We start from the raw sequence: 16,092 nt of genomic DNA, 5'->3' as shown, positions 1-16,092 counted from the left end.
AGAAAGGATGTTTATTTGTCTGAGATGACACGGACATGGACACTTGGGAGGGTCAGTGCACACTCGGCCAGATTCAGCCCGTTTCCTTGACAACTGGCCAATTAGGAGAGGTTGACTTCCAGGTGACCCCAACACCACAAGTTCCACTCTAATTAGAGACACACACACACACGGACACACACACAGAGAGCCATTTTTGTCCCAGCTTTAGTTTTATGTGTCTTCGTGAACTTAAACACTTCTCACACAGATGGTGGACACCAGAGGACAGACACACCACAGCAATTTAGAATCCCAAACACACCCACATATTCAATGAGATGAGCTTACACACACACACACAAACACACACACACACACACACACACACACACACACACACACACACACACACACACACACACACACACACACACACACACACACACACACACACACACACACACACACACACACACACACACACACACACACACACACACACACACAGTAATGCTGCTCTCATTAACGCTGCTGCCTGTGCAGTCACACTCTGACAGGTGATGCCAGCTGTCATTACTTACCGCCCAGGCTTCATGTACCTAAGGTGGCCAGGATTTGCCCAGTTTGCGTGTTTGTGTGAGCGTCTGTGTCGTAAAAAGATGTCGGCCTCGATGTCAGCGAGGCACAAAATCGTTACAAAGACAAAGATAATGCAGAAAGGGCCGAACACTAAGCTGTGAGGCTGCAGGGGAAAGTGGCAATGTGATTTTAAAATGAACTGTGAGGATTCATTTTGTTTATGTGCATGCTAATTGGAAAATAAAGAACTGCCTCACACCTATACACACACACACATACCAGTGTTGTAAAAGTACAAATACTTTGTTATATATATATCAAATAAAATCCAAAGAAGAAGAGTTGGTATTATGGTCCGTATTTAAATATCTCTCTTCTAGTCTTGATGAACTGCTTTACACTACAGTTCTGCCATTCACACATTTTCCATATATTCACATGTTCAACATGGGGTTAAGTGTCTTGCTCAAGGACACGGAATTTAACCCACACCCTTCCAGTTGAAAGACAACTCATCCTACCACAGCTCAATCCCTCTTCACTTTAAATAAAATAATAATAAAAAAAACTTAGGTACATTTTACATCAGAAAATGACTTTTGATACTTAGGTACAGTGAATGTCATATACTTTAAGACTTTTACTTAAGTAATATAATAAAAAGTGACTTCAACTTCTACCAAAGTCATTTTCTGGTAAGATACTTGTACTTTTACTCAAGTATCCCCTGTAAGGTACTTTATACAAGACTGACACATACATATATACAAAGTTTTTGTGAAAATCCTTTTCATGTCCCATATTGTGGTCATACCTGTGTTCACTCTGCTCGTACTCTCTCAGCCTGTATTCAGTGTTTACAACAAGCAGAGGCATAAAACACTGAAGCTAAGAAGATAGAAGTTAAGGTATTCACAGAAAAGTAGTGTAGGAAGTGCTGCCAAAATTCCCAGTTCTGCTACAGACAATGACTTCCATTGTTTTGGGGATGGAACTTTGACAAGAGGGCTGGCAGGAGGGGGTGGGGTTTATCATTTGGATTGTTTTCGGTGTAGCCTGTTACAGTTTTTACAACATCCTAACTTTAATTATTTTAATTCTGCATTTGTTCTGCACATATCCAACCTCAAATCAATTTATTATTATGTCAACTATTTGAAACTAGAAGAAGGGAATAAATCAGTGCTGTGCAAGAATTAGGAAGAAATAACCGATATTGAAACCCAAGAGTAAATAGTGTCACACAAGGCAGGGATGGGCTGCTGATTTTAATCTGCACTTGATTAACACCTACACCTACATCTATACGTACAGTGACACCTCGAATGTTAAAACAAATACCTCTAAATAATTTATCTCTGAATTTGTCCATATAATCGACCTAACTAATACAGTAATAATAAGCTCATAAAGGCCGCTGACTGTGTAATAACATGGGTATTTTTCTAGGTGGCTTCACACACCGAGCTCATGTGTTTTTACCAACTGATCGTGGAGTGGCTTCGTTTAATCAGCAATGGGAATGTGGTGGAAAACATTTTTGAAAAAATAAGTATTACAAACATGCTCAGCTGGTGATGACACAGAACTGAGTCATCTTATCGAATTTGGCTGGTATGTGACATAAATTAGAAGACTTTGGACATCTTTTTACATCGTTCTGTCAACACACATGGGGGATATTTAAGAGAGAGAGACCCAGCTCTGTATCTGACAGTGATCCTGACATGTCTATGGATTTGAACCATTTCTACAGCTCTTACAGGAATAATAGGTGCAGAGAGAATACACCTCACTGAAGGGCATACACACACACATACACACACATACACCTCCACCACCATCACTGACTATATCACTGAGAGTGTGATTAACACTATGGAGCACCTCTCTAAAGGTGAGACGGGCAGGTAGACAGACTAATCACTGTGGTTTACCAAATCTAACCCAGCGACCGTCGCCACAGAAGGATTACTGCACGATGGCCTCCATTTATAATTTGGCCACAGATTAAAAAACAACTCTGCTGCTTCAATACCTACATTTATTAACACAGAAGTATACTTTATAATAGACTTCATTGCTATGGTATTACTTTTTCCACACCAGCATTTAATTAAGTGTATGCTTTATAATGAATTGAAATTACATTTTATTTGTATAGCCAAACCACAACATCACAAAACACTATTTGATATCTATCTATCTATCTATCTATCTATCTATCTATCTATCTATCTATCTATCTATCTATCTATCTATCTATGTTTATAAACAAACAAAAAAAACTATAATTACCCATTCTCATCTAACTTCTTTTGATATGTTTATACTTACATTCACTGTATATTGTATACATTTCCAGATTGTCTACTTTATTATTGTATTGTTTTATTTAATCTATCTATCTATCTATCTATCTATCTATCTATCTATCTATCTATCTATCTATCTATCTATCTATCTATCTATCTATCTATCTATCAACACACCCTCGACTAATAAATAAGCTAAAAACAACCTCTTTTCACTTTGTTGACTGTATCAGTTGGCTTCAAAATCCAATATTATCCTATAGTTTTAGTCACTGCATATAGGATTTTACTACAAACAATGTATTTAGCAAAATAAAAGGTTGTAGCAAAAATCCCATTCCTGAAGCTCCACAACTGCAGTAATTCTAAAATATGATAATATATGTCTGCCAGCACGCTCTCTGCGTAAAATGTCCAGTTTTATCACAATGCTGCCAATGACTTTGTCAATGTGGCATATGAATAAGTGTAAATATGTAAACAGAAAGGCAGAGTGTAGAAAAAACTCTGTAGTAGTAGTAGTGTAGAAAACTCTGTTTGGACGTAAGCAGGTGGAAGTGGTCAAAGTTTTAGAGAGGCAGAGAGGACACATGTTATAAACCGGATGTTTTTAACAAGTGTCCTTTAATAAGTAATTATTTCTTTTTATTCTTTTATGTTTATTCACTTTTATTCTTGTGTGTTATTAACTGGTACTTTCATGCTTTGATTAATGCTTCATGAATTTGTTGTTACCGTCTGTTGTAATGCCGTGTGTGCTTTTATTTTATTTTTATGGGCTGTTGTAAAGGGCTATAGAAATAAAGTAGATTACATTAGTAAACAATATTTTGTGTAAGATTTTAAACCAAAGTCTACAAAATGATGTCTTTCAGTGAGGAATACAACAGAGAAAAAGGCATGAATACAAAACCTGTCCTACATGAACCTTGGTATGTTTGTGTAAAGTAGATCTTCTAGGATCACTCACCTTCATTTAAATATTAAATTAACCATGTATGTTGTTCCCATAAACATGTTATCACTCAATTCTGACTTGGAAAAGTTTCAACCGAAGTTGAGAATTTGTTGCCATCGACGACCACAGTCACAGAGAAGAAGTAACGATGCAAAAAAAAAAATAATAATAAAAATCTACGTGTAAGGCTACGTGCTGCTGAGCGACTGTGAGGGTGAGAGACAGAGAGGAAAAGAAATAAAATAAAGAGAGAGAGAGAGATCCTGAAGTGAGCAAAGCAAACTTTCAAGAAGAAAGTCGCCCAGATGCCACGCGTGGGAGGCAGCTCTTATTTATTTATTTTTGTTTATCTGGCTGTCAGTAATTTATTCTGAATGCACTGTTTAAAATACTCCTATTCCCTCTGTCTCTCCATCTCGTCCCCAGAGATTAGAGGGGGGGGGGGGGGGATTCTCTTCTTCTACATTGTATAACAAATATCTGAAAGGAAGACACACACAGAGCTCACTGGCTCTCCTTCTTTGTCTTGCATTGAGCGGAGACGAAGGATTTGCCGATGTGCGCCTGCACCTGTTTTACAGTTGGACATCAGATTCTTGCACAGTGGTCGCGATATAAGCCGAAGCAAACAGTTGCAAGCACGCAAACAGATGTGCAGAATGAAAATGCGTGCAAACTGCACTCTCGCCACAGGTTGAAATTGCGAAGATTAAAGTCGGCAATGTGATCAGTGTCACACCAACAACCAGACACAGACACAGACAGACACAGACACACACACACACACACACACACACACACCTGGGAGTGTGAGAACTTGGCAAAGTGTTGTTGTGGCCTGGAGCACACTGCCTGCTGTTTGTGCATTTCTCTGTCACTCTCACACAAACGCACAGTGAATGATGGCATGACACAAAGCTTGATGAAAAGATATGTGGAAGCCCCTTCAGAGCACAAGGCTCATCGCACACACACACACACACTGACATGCACACGGGCACACACACACATACACAAATAATCTCATCATATTCAGATAGAGATGAAAGGATTACCTGTGGCTGATTGCTGGATGAGAACATGAAGGAAGGAAATTGAATCCTCATTCTGATGGTGGGTGTGTGTGTGTGTGTGTGTGTGTGTGTGTGTGTGCGTGCGTGCGTGCGTGCGTGCGTGCGGGTCTTTCACCCTCGTTTTCTGACCTCTGTGACTTATTTCCTATTTAACTTCTATGGAGCAGTTCAGTTCACCCATTTAATAACTGTACCTTGTTGGGTAAGACTTTATAATAAGCACACACTATTAGCATTAGTTAAGCATTTACAAATATTAGATGAATCACTTATAACGCATGAATACTCATTAGTATGTAGTTTATAAACACAGTTATACATGTTTTACTCATCCCATCAGCTGAGGAACAGTGTCCAACTAGCTGCTGTACTCAAGCAAGCAAAAGCTTTATAACTGTGTTTATAAGCTACATACTAATGAGTATCCATGCGTTATAAATGATGAATTCAATATTATTATGCTGAACTAATGCTAATAGTGTGTACACAATAGTGTGTGTTACCTTTTTTTGTTTGAAAAAAGAGAGCAAATACCTGTATGAGGTATGCTCATTGCGTGATATCTCAATGTTCTGTAGTTACATCATTGACATAGTTTTAACTGCAAGGCTATTTTGTGTTTCAGGTTTATTTAAAAAAAGATGTATTTTTAGTGTTTTTTTTGAAAATAACCCACTTTAATAAATCAGCTTAGAATCATTTGCAAAAATTAGCAGCATCTTAGAGGGCTTGTCGCTCTGGATGTTTTTAAATTAACTGGGAATACATTTTTATTTTGTACATTTTGTAATATCTTAATTTATTGTTTAGATTGTCTGCTACTTTGTCCGTCTCTAACTGCTCTAAAGCGCTGCTGTCTGTCTTTGCCAGGACCCTGCTATAAAATCCTATAAGATCTTTGATCCCACTGAGGCTTTTGTCGTTAAATATTTAATACAATTACATATGTACACAGCCCCCCCCCCCCCCCCCGAACACTTACAATGTTCATGAGCGTGAGCAGGTACTTTTGGACGTGCTCCTTCCCGTGAAACTGGACCACAGAATCGTCAACGCCGAGCAGCACCTCGATGTTGTAGGCCCTGTCCTGGCTCTGCCTTCGTGTTCGCCCTGCTCGCGTGTGGTTGATGCTCTGCTCCACGCCACGGTACAGAGACTCCAGGTCCATCAGACCTCCGAGATCAGCACCTTCAGTTGAGAAAAACACACACACACAGAAATTAAACTGACGAAAAAAAACTATTGCCTTCTTTTTGAGGCAAGACATCCATTATGAAACAACCATAACACTGTTGTGAGTGTCGTCACTACAGCAGGAGGCAAGTACATCAGTTTAAAATACAGTATGTTTGTAATGACTCAAAGTGTGCAACAAGTCCCTGATAATCTGTCAGTAAACAGCCACTTGTTTGTGTTTAGCTGGCGTGTTTGTGAATGCTATTGTCATACACATTCACATATGCACGAGTACTCAGCGGAGCAGTGTCGCGTCGATGTTCGGCGTGTGTCTTCTGTTTATGTCGATGACACCAGTTGACAGAATCGAGCATGTGTGTCCCCCTGTAAGTGGCGGTAACGGTGCGGCTATCCTTCGCAGATCCTCTCCTAATCAACCAAATATTTCTGCTCCCATCTGAATAAAAGCAACAGATGGTGCTTGCTAACACATGGATTAAGACAGCTTCCTCACACAGGGGCTGCCCACCCTGCTCTTTTCTTGGCTTGCTATGTGGTGGGAAAAAAAAAAAGTTAATAATTCAACCTCACTTAATTTAAGGTTATTCCATTGAAAAGTGTGCCACCTACACCAGATCACTTATTACATCTCTGGTTCTGCCTATAAGCAAGCATGTCAAAGTGGCTTGTTTGAAAGTGTTTGGATAGAACTGCTCCAGTGAGGACACAGGAGATGAATTGCACCTTCTCCAGAGCCAAGGACATCCTTCCCTCTGTCTCATCCTCCTGGTATGTAGACACAGCATGACCTTGCTTGTATGGAAACCATGGAAGGCCGAGTCATGGAGTCCTGAACATGGGGTCTCGGTGGAATCAACAAAGCTTTATACTCCCCGACTCAAGCCAAGGCCTCCCACAGGCCAGGATCACACACAAACACACACAGCTCCGTTTATGGAGAGTGTGTGTGTTTCAGTGTGTGAGCACGATGAGGACAAACATTTTCAATTGGGCTATAAATCACTGTTCCAACAGAAGCCTCAATTTAGCTGAAGCTTGGGAGCGGGGCTGACTAACTGTAATAGATTTGCTGCTTTAGACCGCAAAGCTTTTTTTGTGAGCCGAGCTGATTCAACACGTGGCACGAGGGGATGGCTGCAGCCCCACTGTTTTGACACACACACACACACACACACACACTTTGAACGAGTGTTGAGTGGAGGGAAATGAACAAGATGCAGGAGGAAGATACAGGGAAGAGAAGGGGGAGAGAAAAAGAGATCTGCCACCTTGTCTCCCAATCAGCAAGGGGCATCCCACTTTCCCACTCCCTCTTATGCAACGTTTCCAAGGCAACGGGCTCATGGGTAAAACAAGGACCGCATGGCTAATATTGGCTCCTGAGTCGCTGGCAGAATAAATCTGAAAGTCTCGATATCTACCCACATTCCAGTGAGTGACAGAGTGCCCACACAGACCGAGACAGAAACAGGAGGTGGGGGCAAAGCTCGACACTCGTGTAGCAGAAGACCAGAGAAGAGGAGAATTTAAAGATTATTGCAGCACATACTTTTGTTCTGTTACAAACACACGCGCACACGGGGAAAACATTTCATCTTGTTAGCAGAGGAAGTTGGATATCAGGCATGTGTTCTTCACAACAACCCTTGGCACTTCCTAGTTATTTTGCTGCCTTTAACGAGCCTGATGTCATAACCAGACCGTTTGCTTTCAAACCCAGATGCAGATATTTTTACCTTTGTGCTTATGTAATGCTCAGACAAAACACAGAGAAACCAGTGTTCTTAATCTCACAACATCGCAGTGCCTTGAAAACAATGCAGGAGCCACAGGTGCTATGGAAAACTGGTATTAAATTGATACCTGCTCCTCATTGGCCAATACAATAGTATCAATAAGCATTTGGACAAATGGAACCACTATCTGTTCTCATGTTCCCTTCATTTGGGGAACAGAAAATGCAAGCAAAGTTTACTAGAGGGTATATGTAGGAATCCTGAAGTTAAGTTCAATAAAACTTTTTAAGACTTTTTCAAAACCCTCAAAATATTTTAAGACCTTATCGTGACTTCAAGCTGTAATCACCAACACACATTTAAAGGTGCCATATGTAAGAATGTGGCCAAAAACGGTTACTGCATTCAAAATCAGAATACCGAGGTCTTTTAAGGTTTCGTTTTTCGGACGTCTGGCGACTGGCAACCCGTGGTTGCTCGGCAGCTGAGACTCTACTGACTGCAATGATTGGTAGACAGCGGTAGGTTTTTTAAATGCAAATATTTTGGTTTTACTGTTGTTGTTGGTGAGTTCAGTATGTTATATGAATATACTCTGTGACATATTAGGAGGATTTTATGGCCAGTTGCTTTAGATTTATTACATAATGCACTTTTAACTTACAACCCAGTTTTAGTTTGCAATTAAATCCATAGAGCACAATCATAAGCCTGAAAGGAAAAAAGCTTGAAAGATTAAACTAAACCAATGCAAGTAACACTTTGACTCAATTTTGGAGTTTATTTCCTGCGATTTCGGATATTATTTCGCACCAGGAGGAGCGCTTTCGCTGTCGCAAGATGCTTATCGTCACCTGTGCACTCGCAGCCCCGAGCCGATCTTGCAGGGCGAGCATAGCTGCACACTGGTGTTTTTAACACACGTGGAGAGGACAATAAATAGATTCATGCATACTTTTTGCAGTCAAATTCTATGGACAAAAATGTATTACAAAATTTAATATGTCATGAAATTGTGATTAAGACTTTTTAATACTTTTTAGGGGCCTTCAATTTCCCAAAATTTATTTATCAACTTTTAATACTTTTTAAGACAGACACCCTGTACTCGTGCAGGTCACTAGCCAACTAACTTCAGACACTGTGCATTAACTTTAACAATTTCTAAATAATCCCATACTCGATCTCAGTCAAAAATCAATCGTAGCAAGTTTTTCAGACAACAACTTTGGAGGAATAAGGTGCAAGGAAGACAGAGGGAGGAGCTGAGGGAGGTGAGAGGCAGGGCTGAGGGGTGTGATGGATGAGAGCATGAGACAAGAGGAGCCCACAAGGACCTTGGCTGTTGCGAGTTCCGCTTGAAGCTCCTCCACTGATGGAGAATAGCGCTCTGTTGTAGAGCATCTGAGTCTGTCTGTCTGTGTGAGGGTGAGACACCAGGGTGTGCTGCTGTGCAATAGCTCACATTAGGCTCTGTTACAAAAAAACGGTTATCACTCAAACCACAGACAGGGGATTGATCAAAAAAGAAAAAAGTGTTCACTTTTTCTTTCCTCAAGAAGGATCATTTACAGTCTCAAACCTCGTCCTCCCACAGATCTTACCTGCATGCACACACAACCCTTCATGTCTCTTCCCACCTGCGGCTGTCCTTTCCTTCTCACATCCTACCCACTCATTCTCCATCCTCATTTGCATTTTCACACTCCTCTCCGTATACCTATATACGCACTTCTCCCCACTATTTTCACCATGAAACACACACACACACAAAAATAACCCTATATGCAAACTTCCTCCAGCGCACACAAACACTCCACTGTCACTCCCAGAGTATTCTCATTCAGGTGGGTATGGAGCTCAGCCCTATTAGGAGACAAAGGTTCTTTGTCTTTCAACCTTTGCCAAATGTCAAGAATGTCTGGTTGCCCGCTGAATATGAGGTGGGGGAGAGGGGGATGAAAGAGTGTGTGTGTCGGGGGGGGGGGGGGGGGGGGGGGGGGGTGCACAACAACAGAAGAAAAGATGGCAACGGATTAATCCACATCTAACGACAGAGAAGCCGTCTTTGGTTGGAGACGACTGTTTGACAGTCAGGTGTAGTACGTTTGCTGTGCTCTGCATAAAGCGGCTCTACTGTATAATGACAGACATTGACCTTTTCAGCGGAGTGCGTGTGAGATCATATGTTATATAGGATTCATAGCATAATTATACATAACGACACAAAGGTTCATACAGTTTTAATTACTTACAAATGTATTGAACACGTTTTTCAGCTGCGCTGTGGCCATGTATTACCAGCAGGATGCGTCAAAGCACCCTGGTGCAACAGAATATTTACTTAAAGGTCATATTATACCCTATTTCTCCAAGTTAACCTAGTTCCCTGATGTCCTAATGGACATGTCTGCAACATGCTTTGGTCAAAATACCATAAGGATGAAGCACCACAGCAGTTCAATCACCCTGCCAAAACAGCCCTGTTCAGAACGCTCTGTTCAGTAGTATCTCTTTAGGTCCACCTTAAAAACAAGTAAAACGAAACTTAAGGGACAGGAAATTACATCAGCCACAGAGGCTACTGGGAGCTAACAGCAGTTAGCATTTGGAAAAGTGATCATTTGCAGGCTCTGTATCCACTGGACAGATAAATCATCTGAGGCTGGAAGTTTGTGTAGAACTCTGTGCTGCACTGTGGAGCCAAGAAGAACTTTTCGCAGACTTCTGGTTTTTGGATAAGGTTTCCCTCGCCAGCACTCTCGCAGGTTTTACGGACAAAGCGGAGCTCAGCGAGACAACAATTCCAGGAATTTAGCGCATTGTGGCGTCCCAATTAGCGCTGATAAGTTAATATTGTGTGTTTCATCTCCGGTACTTACACTGAGGAGGACCACAAAAACATGACTGAGTCATCTTTTTTCACACTTTGCCGAATGATGTGACCTCCAGAGTCCCAAATATATGAATTTAAATGATTAAAAAAGTTGATTTTGCATAATATGTCCCCTTTAAATCACAGTAAATGACACCTTTAAAATCCTTTATTTGTCCCACAATGGGGGAATTTTATGGAAGTACTCACCAGGCCTGATCCTGCTTAGCATTCGAGATCAGACAAGATCAGTATGACTGTAAGCAATATGACCAACTGTGTTTCCAAAACAAAGTTGACAAAGCGCTGGACCGGATTAAACAAGAGCCGGGTGGGAGAGATCTTAATCACTTGCTGTAATGCACTTAAAATTACCAGAAAATCCAAGGTATTAGCCTATGTTTTGTTTTGTTTAAATGTCTTTGAGAAGGCAGGTTGAGTCTTTTTTTTTATTTTACTATACATATTGACTGTTAATGTTACTTTAACTCTAACAAAAGCTGCTCATTGTTGTACAGATAAGTCGAAGTCTCATGCCCATAATTTGAACACTAAGTTAAAATTGTACTTTTTTGCATGTATATCAATTCATTACACACGCTGGTGTATTTACTGTACAACCGAGTTAATTATAAAAGAAACACAAATATCAAACACAGACAATAAACCAGGTCTTTAAGTTAATTGGCATTCTTTATAATAGAGAGTAGCCAGTGTCAGTCCTTTTGAGGCCAAGGAACGGTTAACCTTATTGCCATTTGCTCTCTTAGATGCTATAAGAATTATTTCTATTCTTAACACATTTTGATTAAAATAACAATGATACTATTTTTTTTTTCCATTCTTTTCTTTTTTTAAACGGGTCAAGTGAGCAACAGTTGAATAATTGCAGTATAGGGAGGTATGTTAAGACAGCAGAAATCACAAATCCTTCACAGTAATGCATTGCTCTGCGCGCTTGAATCAAGCAGATAGATTTTAGACAGAAAAAAAAAAACATGATATGTTACATTAACGTATCCCTGTTAATGCATTACATTAATGCACTGGACTGCAACTGTACACCATTTAATTTAATATTGTATTTTAATTTGTAATAGTTTATTGTTTAATTGAGTTAATACAGTGTGTAATTTATATTTTTCTTATTTATTGTATTTTGGCATCAATTTCACCACCACAAATTCCCTGTATTGATTCTAGCATTCACGGCAATAAACCTGTTTCTGATTCTGATTCAAAATCTTTTAGTTCTTAAAAGCAAAGACGTGTCCTATTATGAGACACAAAAGCAATGCATGATGATACCATATAAATATGTAAATCATTTGAAAATCAGCTGCAAACACAGGTGACTTTGTGGGTGTCTGCCCACACACACAGTCCTCCCGCAGGAGGGACTAAAATCCCAAGCATTAAAGATGTCTCCTGCATTTCTCTTTCCTAACTCACAGCGCTTACGTATGAGTGGCAGCAGGTGGGAGGGGAGACAGTGGACTCACCCCAGTTCAAGGCTGTCTTTCCACTGGGAGGCACAGTCTATGCTCACATATGAACTCATTTACTTACACACACACACACACACACATATCCTGGTCATATAGCTTGCAGGGCATGGACACTTTGTCTCCCTGGTGACAGCTTTATGGGTTGTCAAGGTGATGAGTGGCTCGGGCAGCGCAGTGTTAATGCTGCTGCTAGCATCGGGGCAGGTAGGAACATGCCACACTGTCCCGTACAACGTCCTCCTACTGAATGCTCATTATTTCCTCTCCATGACAGCTGAAAAGGCTGCAGAGCCTGGGACACATGAACTATGCTTCCCATAATCATATTGCTGTTAATTATTTAGGTTGGCAGCACTCTAATTTTACATGGACAGCTCCCTGAAGACCATAATAATTATTCAGACATCAAGCACTGAACTTTGCCCATTTATTAATAACCGCTTGAGGTTTGGGCTGTTTATTTTTAGCTGTGATTTCTACACTACTGTTAGAGTGGCCGTTCCCCGACTGCGAGTTTGTCCAAAGATCTATGATATTTAAGACGATGCATTCAATCACTGAAATGAAGAAGAGGACTATTTTACACACACTGCATGAAGCAGGTTTAATAATCAGCAGGCAAGAGGGCCACCGATCCTCACGGCGATCGTCTGGGGTGGATTTCTGGTGATTTGGGAGACAAAGCAACCTTTAGCTCTTCTCTCTTACATAACTGTCTGTCTGTCAAAGACACACGGGGCTGGTGGCGGCTCGGGGAGGTGATGTGGTGCACACCGATTCCTGCTGCCACGCTTTCATTTGCTGAGCCATCTTCATAAAGTCTATAATGGATATGAAGTCGCCTACAAAGCGCTGATGTTTGGGACACAAATCAGCCCGAAATTAAGTGGCATTTCTTTCTCATAAGCTGCAAGAAGCCGAGAAAATGCCTCTTGTAATATGAATAATTACAGGATGAAGAACAGCCCATGTTAACATTGCAAACACATCTCAAAACAAGGTAATCTAATCATTGTCATCCACTGCCATGATATAGTTGGCAAAGATCAATCATGTCCCCAAACCCTTTGTCTGTCTTTGCTCTGTGGTTGTATCCACAGAGCCCTGATGTAAACGGGGAAACCTTAGTGTCCAATAAGACAGCAAAGCCGGCCTGATATGGGGCTTATACAGCCAATCTCGTCCAGTCTGAAAATGACCCGTCTGAGGACCTGACCATCTGTCCTTCCCTGTGTCTGTCTATATCCGTCTCAGAAAGCCGGGCATTTTTAATGATCTCTTATGAAATCAAAAAGTAGAAAAACACCTATGACAGGGCAACAAAGACAAAAACATCACCAGCATGTATAACAAGACGCAGTTATGTACATATCTTTTACTTTTTTTTTATTATATTCCACTGCCCATATGTACAGCTATAGTTTGATGTCATTGAGTTTATACATATACATAATAAAAAAGAGAGAGGTGGTGACAGCGAGGTGCAACATCGCGTTCTCCAGAGAGAATCTACACAACTTCACAGAAACAACCACCTGTTTGCTTTAAGGGTTTGTGGCCCCCACTTGTCATCTTCCTCCGTAACTCTGCAACCTCTCATTGCTGTGGTTTCTATTTCTGTCACTTCATCCTCTCCACTTTCTCACAATCCAACACATTTACATCAGCAAATATGCGATAAAAGAAATCATACAAACTGTATGAAATGGATTATGTTGTTAATGAACAACGCAGTGATCACTGTCAGCATAGATCTGTTTCCTACAGATTTACCCCCTGCAAATAAAGCAGGATGGACTTTTTTGTTTGTTTTTTTAAGCCACCAAAGAGGTTATGATCGTCCGTAAGTTTCTTCTCCTGTTCGATCGATCCGATTTTTTTGTGATGGATAGTTTTTAGATCTTCCAAGTGTGTTCCCATTTCATTTTGGTAAGAATCTACGCACAGATGACGTCACAAACAATGATCAAATTCAAAACACGGTTCTGCTCTGGCTCTTATGGAGCTTCAGAACCTGGTGAACCAGCCCACGTTCACACCAGAGGAACCAAAGTGGGAGGACATTACTCAGACGGGAAGTAAACACAACACTGTGCAAAATCTTACACATCACGCTTACTCTACTTTCTGCTCATCTTCACAACCCAGACTACAACACGCCCACTGATGATGTCACGGTTCATGAGGAAGTGCCACTATTTTCTGGTTCCAGCTGAGAACCAACTTTTCAGGTTCTGAACACATTTTTTTCGGCTTTGAACACACCAGCCGGTTCACAATGTGGGTTTTTGGAACTAGAACCGGCACAAAACCTGCTGGTGTGAAAGGGCTATCATAGACTTAATGCATTCACTAGTCCCTTACTCTTAGCCTATCCATCACAACTGAATGCCTAACCCTAACCTTTACCCTAAACCAGGCATGTCCAAAATCCGGCCCTGGGCCAATCACGACCCTCGGTCAGTTTTTGTACGGCCCGCAGCAAAAAATCGTCGTCAATCGCATGTCATTTCCTGTTACCTTATTATGTTATTATGATATCTGACTCCAGATGTGAAAGAAATGCAGAATTGTTTCATTTGTTCACTCCTGCGTGACTTGTTTACATCAAAACATCTCCAAATCTAAGATGATAACTGTGACAAGGACAATAAAACTATTATAAAACATGGCTTTTGCGCGTAAATTTGGCTGTTAAAAAAGGTTGTAAGACTACTATTGGCCCCCAGAAATACATTATCAAATTTGGCCCTCGTTAGAACAAGTTTGGACACCCCTGCCCTGAAAAATCTCTTTTAATGGGTGACAGAAAGTGAGGACCGGCCAAAATGTCCACACTCCCTTAGCTTTTTACCTCCGCTCTCTAAATTGTCAATATACTATGGCACATAAAACTGCAATGTGTACTCTGAGATTTCTCTAGTCCTCTACAAATCTACTGCATACATACTGAGAAGCTGGCTAAAAGGCTTCATGAAATAACTAATATTATCAGCCTTCTTTTCGCTCCGCTATTCTCCTGTCATCGCAATCCTCATTTATCCTCCCTTCACTCGTGGCCCTCGGCAATGTCCTGTCCTGGCTGTGAGGTCCTCAAAGAACAGCCAGCACCAGCCACCTGAGACGTCTAACTCCACAGTTATTATGACAGACCAAGCAGCCAAACATCTGTCAACCTGAGCACAGTCAGGGTGGAGGGAGAGGAGAGGAGAGGAGGGGAGAGGAGAGGAGGGGAGGGGGAGCAGGAGAAGAGAGAGAAAAGTGGAGGAGGAGAAACATATGATGGGGACAAGATAAAAACAACAGCATGAGGTGAGAAAGTGGAGAGAAAATAATGAGAAGGTGGAATTTTGAACAGGGTTTTTTACCAAGCTATAAACTGTGAGAGACACTTGTGATATAACCAGTGTTTTTAAGGTAGCATGGGAAACTCAGAAGCCGCACAGCTAGTATCTGAAACCAAGAGCCGATGAAAAGATTAAACCATTGTGTAATTTTACTGACAAAATTTTACTCAAAAACCAAAAAAAAAGATGACACGGCCAAAACTTCTAGGTCTACATGGAAGAATAATCAGATGGAAACCTCATCCCACATGTCCAGAGCAACATCTGGATGAAACAGAATTGACTTTGAAAGAAGTGCAGTGACAGAAAAGCTAATAATGGAAGAGATTCCGGTAGCATTGGCTGTCATTTACATATTAAGTTTGGGTTTAAAATGTTTTACATAAAAACAGTCATTTTGTCCTTCTATATTAAAGGGAAATATTTAATCAATTAGCACAATTCGTCATTAGTTTGACAACTCATAAGGTTTTCTGAAAAGTGAAAACCAAAAAGTAATCGACTCCAGGTCACTCTAAATCA

At 40.8% G+C, this 16,092-nt stretch overlaps 1 protein-coding gene across 1 annotated transcript in view; it reads right to left on the bottom strand.

The window, feature by feature from the left end:
- LOC310929021 (A disintegrin and metalloproteinase with thrombospondin motifs 2-like) overlaps positions 1–16,092 on the bottom strand; it is a 121,915-nt gene that overhangs the window by 26,288 nt on the left and 79,535 nt on the right. The window contains exon 4 of the mRNA XM_083891717.1: positions 5,890–6,095. Coding sequence (XP_083747843.1) covers positions 5,890–6,095 — 206 coding nt within the window. The remainder of the gene's footprint in view (positions 1–5,889; positions 6,096–16,092) is intronic.

Source organism: Microchirus variegatus, assembly GCF_963457635.1.
Source record: "Microchirus variegatus genome assembly, chromosome: 6".
NCBI classification, from domain to species: domain Eukaryota; kingdom Metazoa; phylum Chordata; class Actinopteri; order Pleuronectiformes; family Soleidae; genus Microchirus; species Microchirus variegatus.
This window is presented reverse-complemented; position numbering and strand designations above follow the sequence as displayed.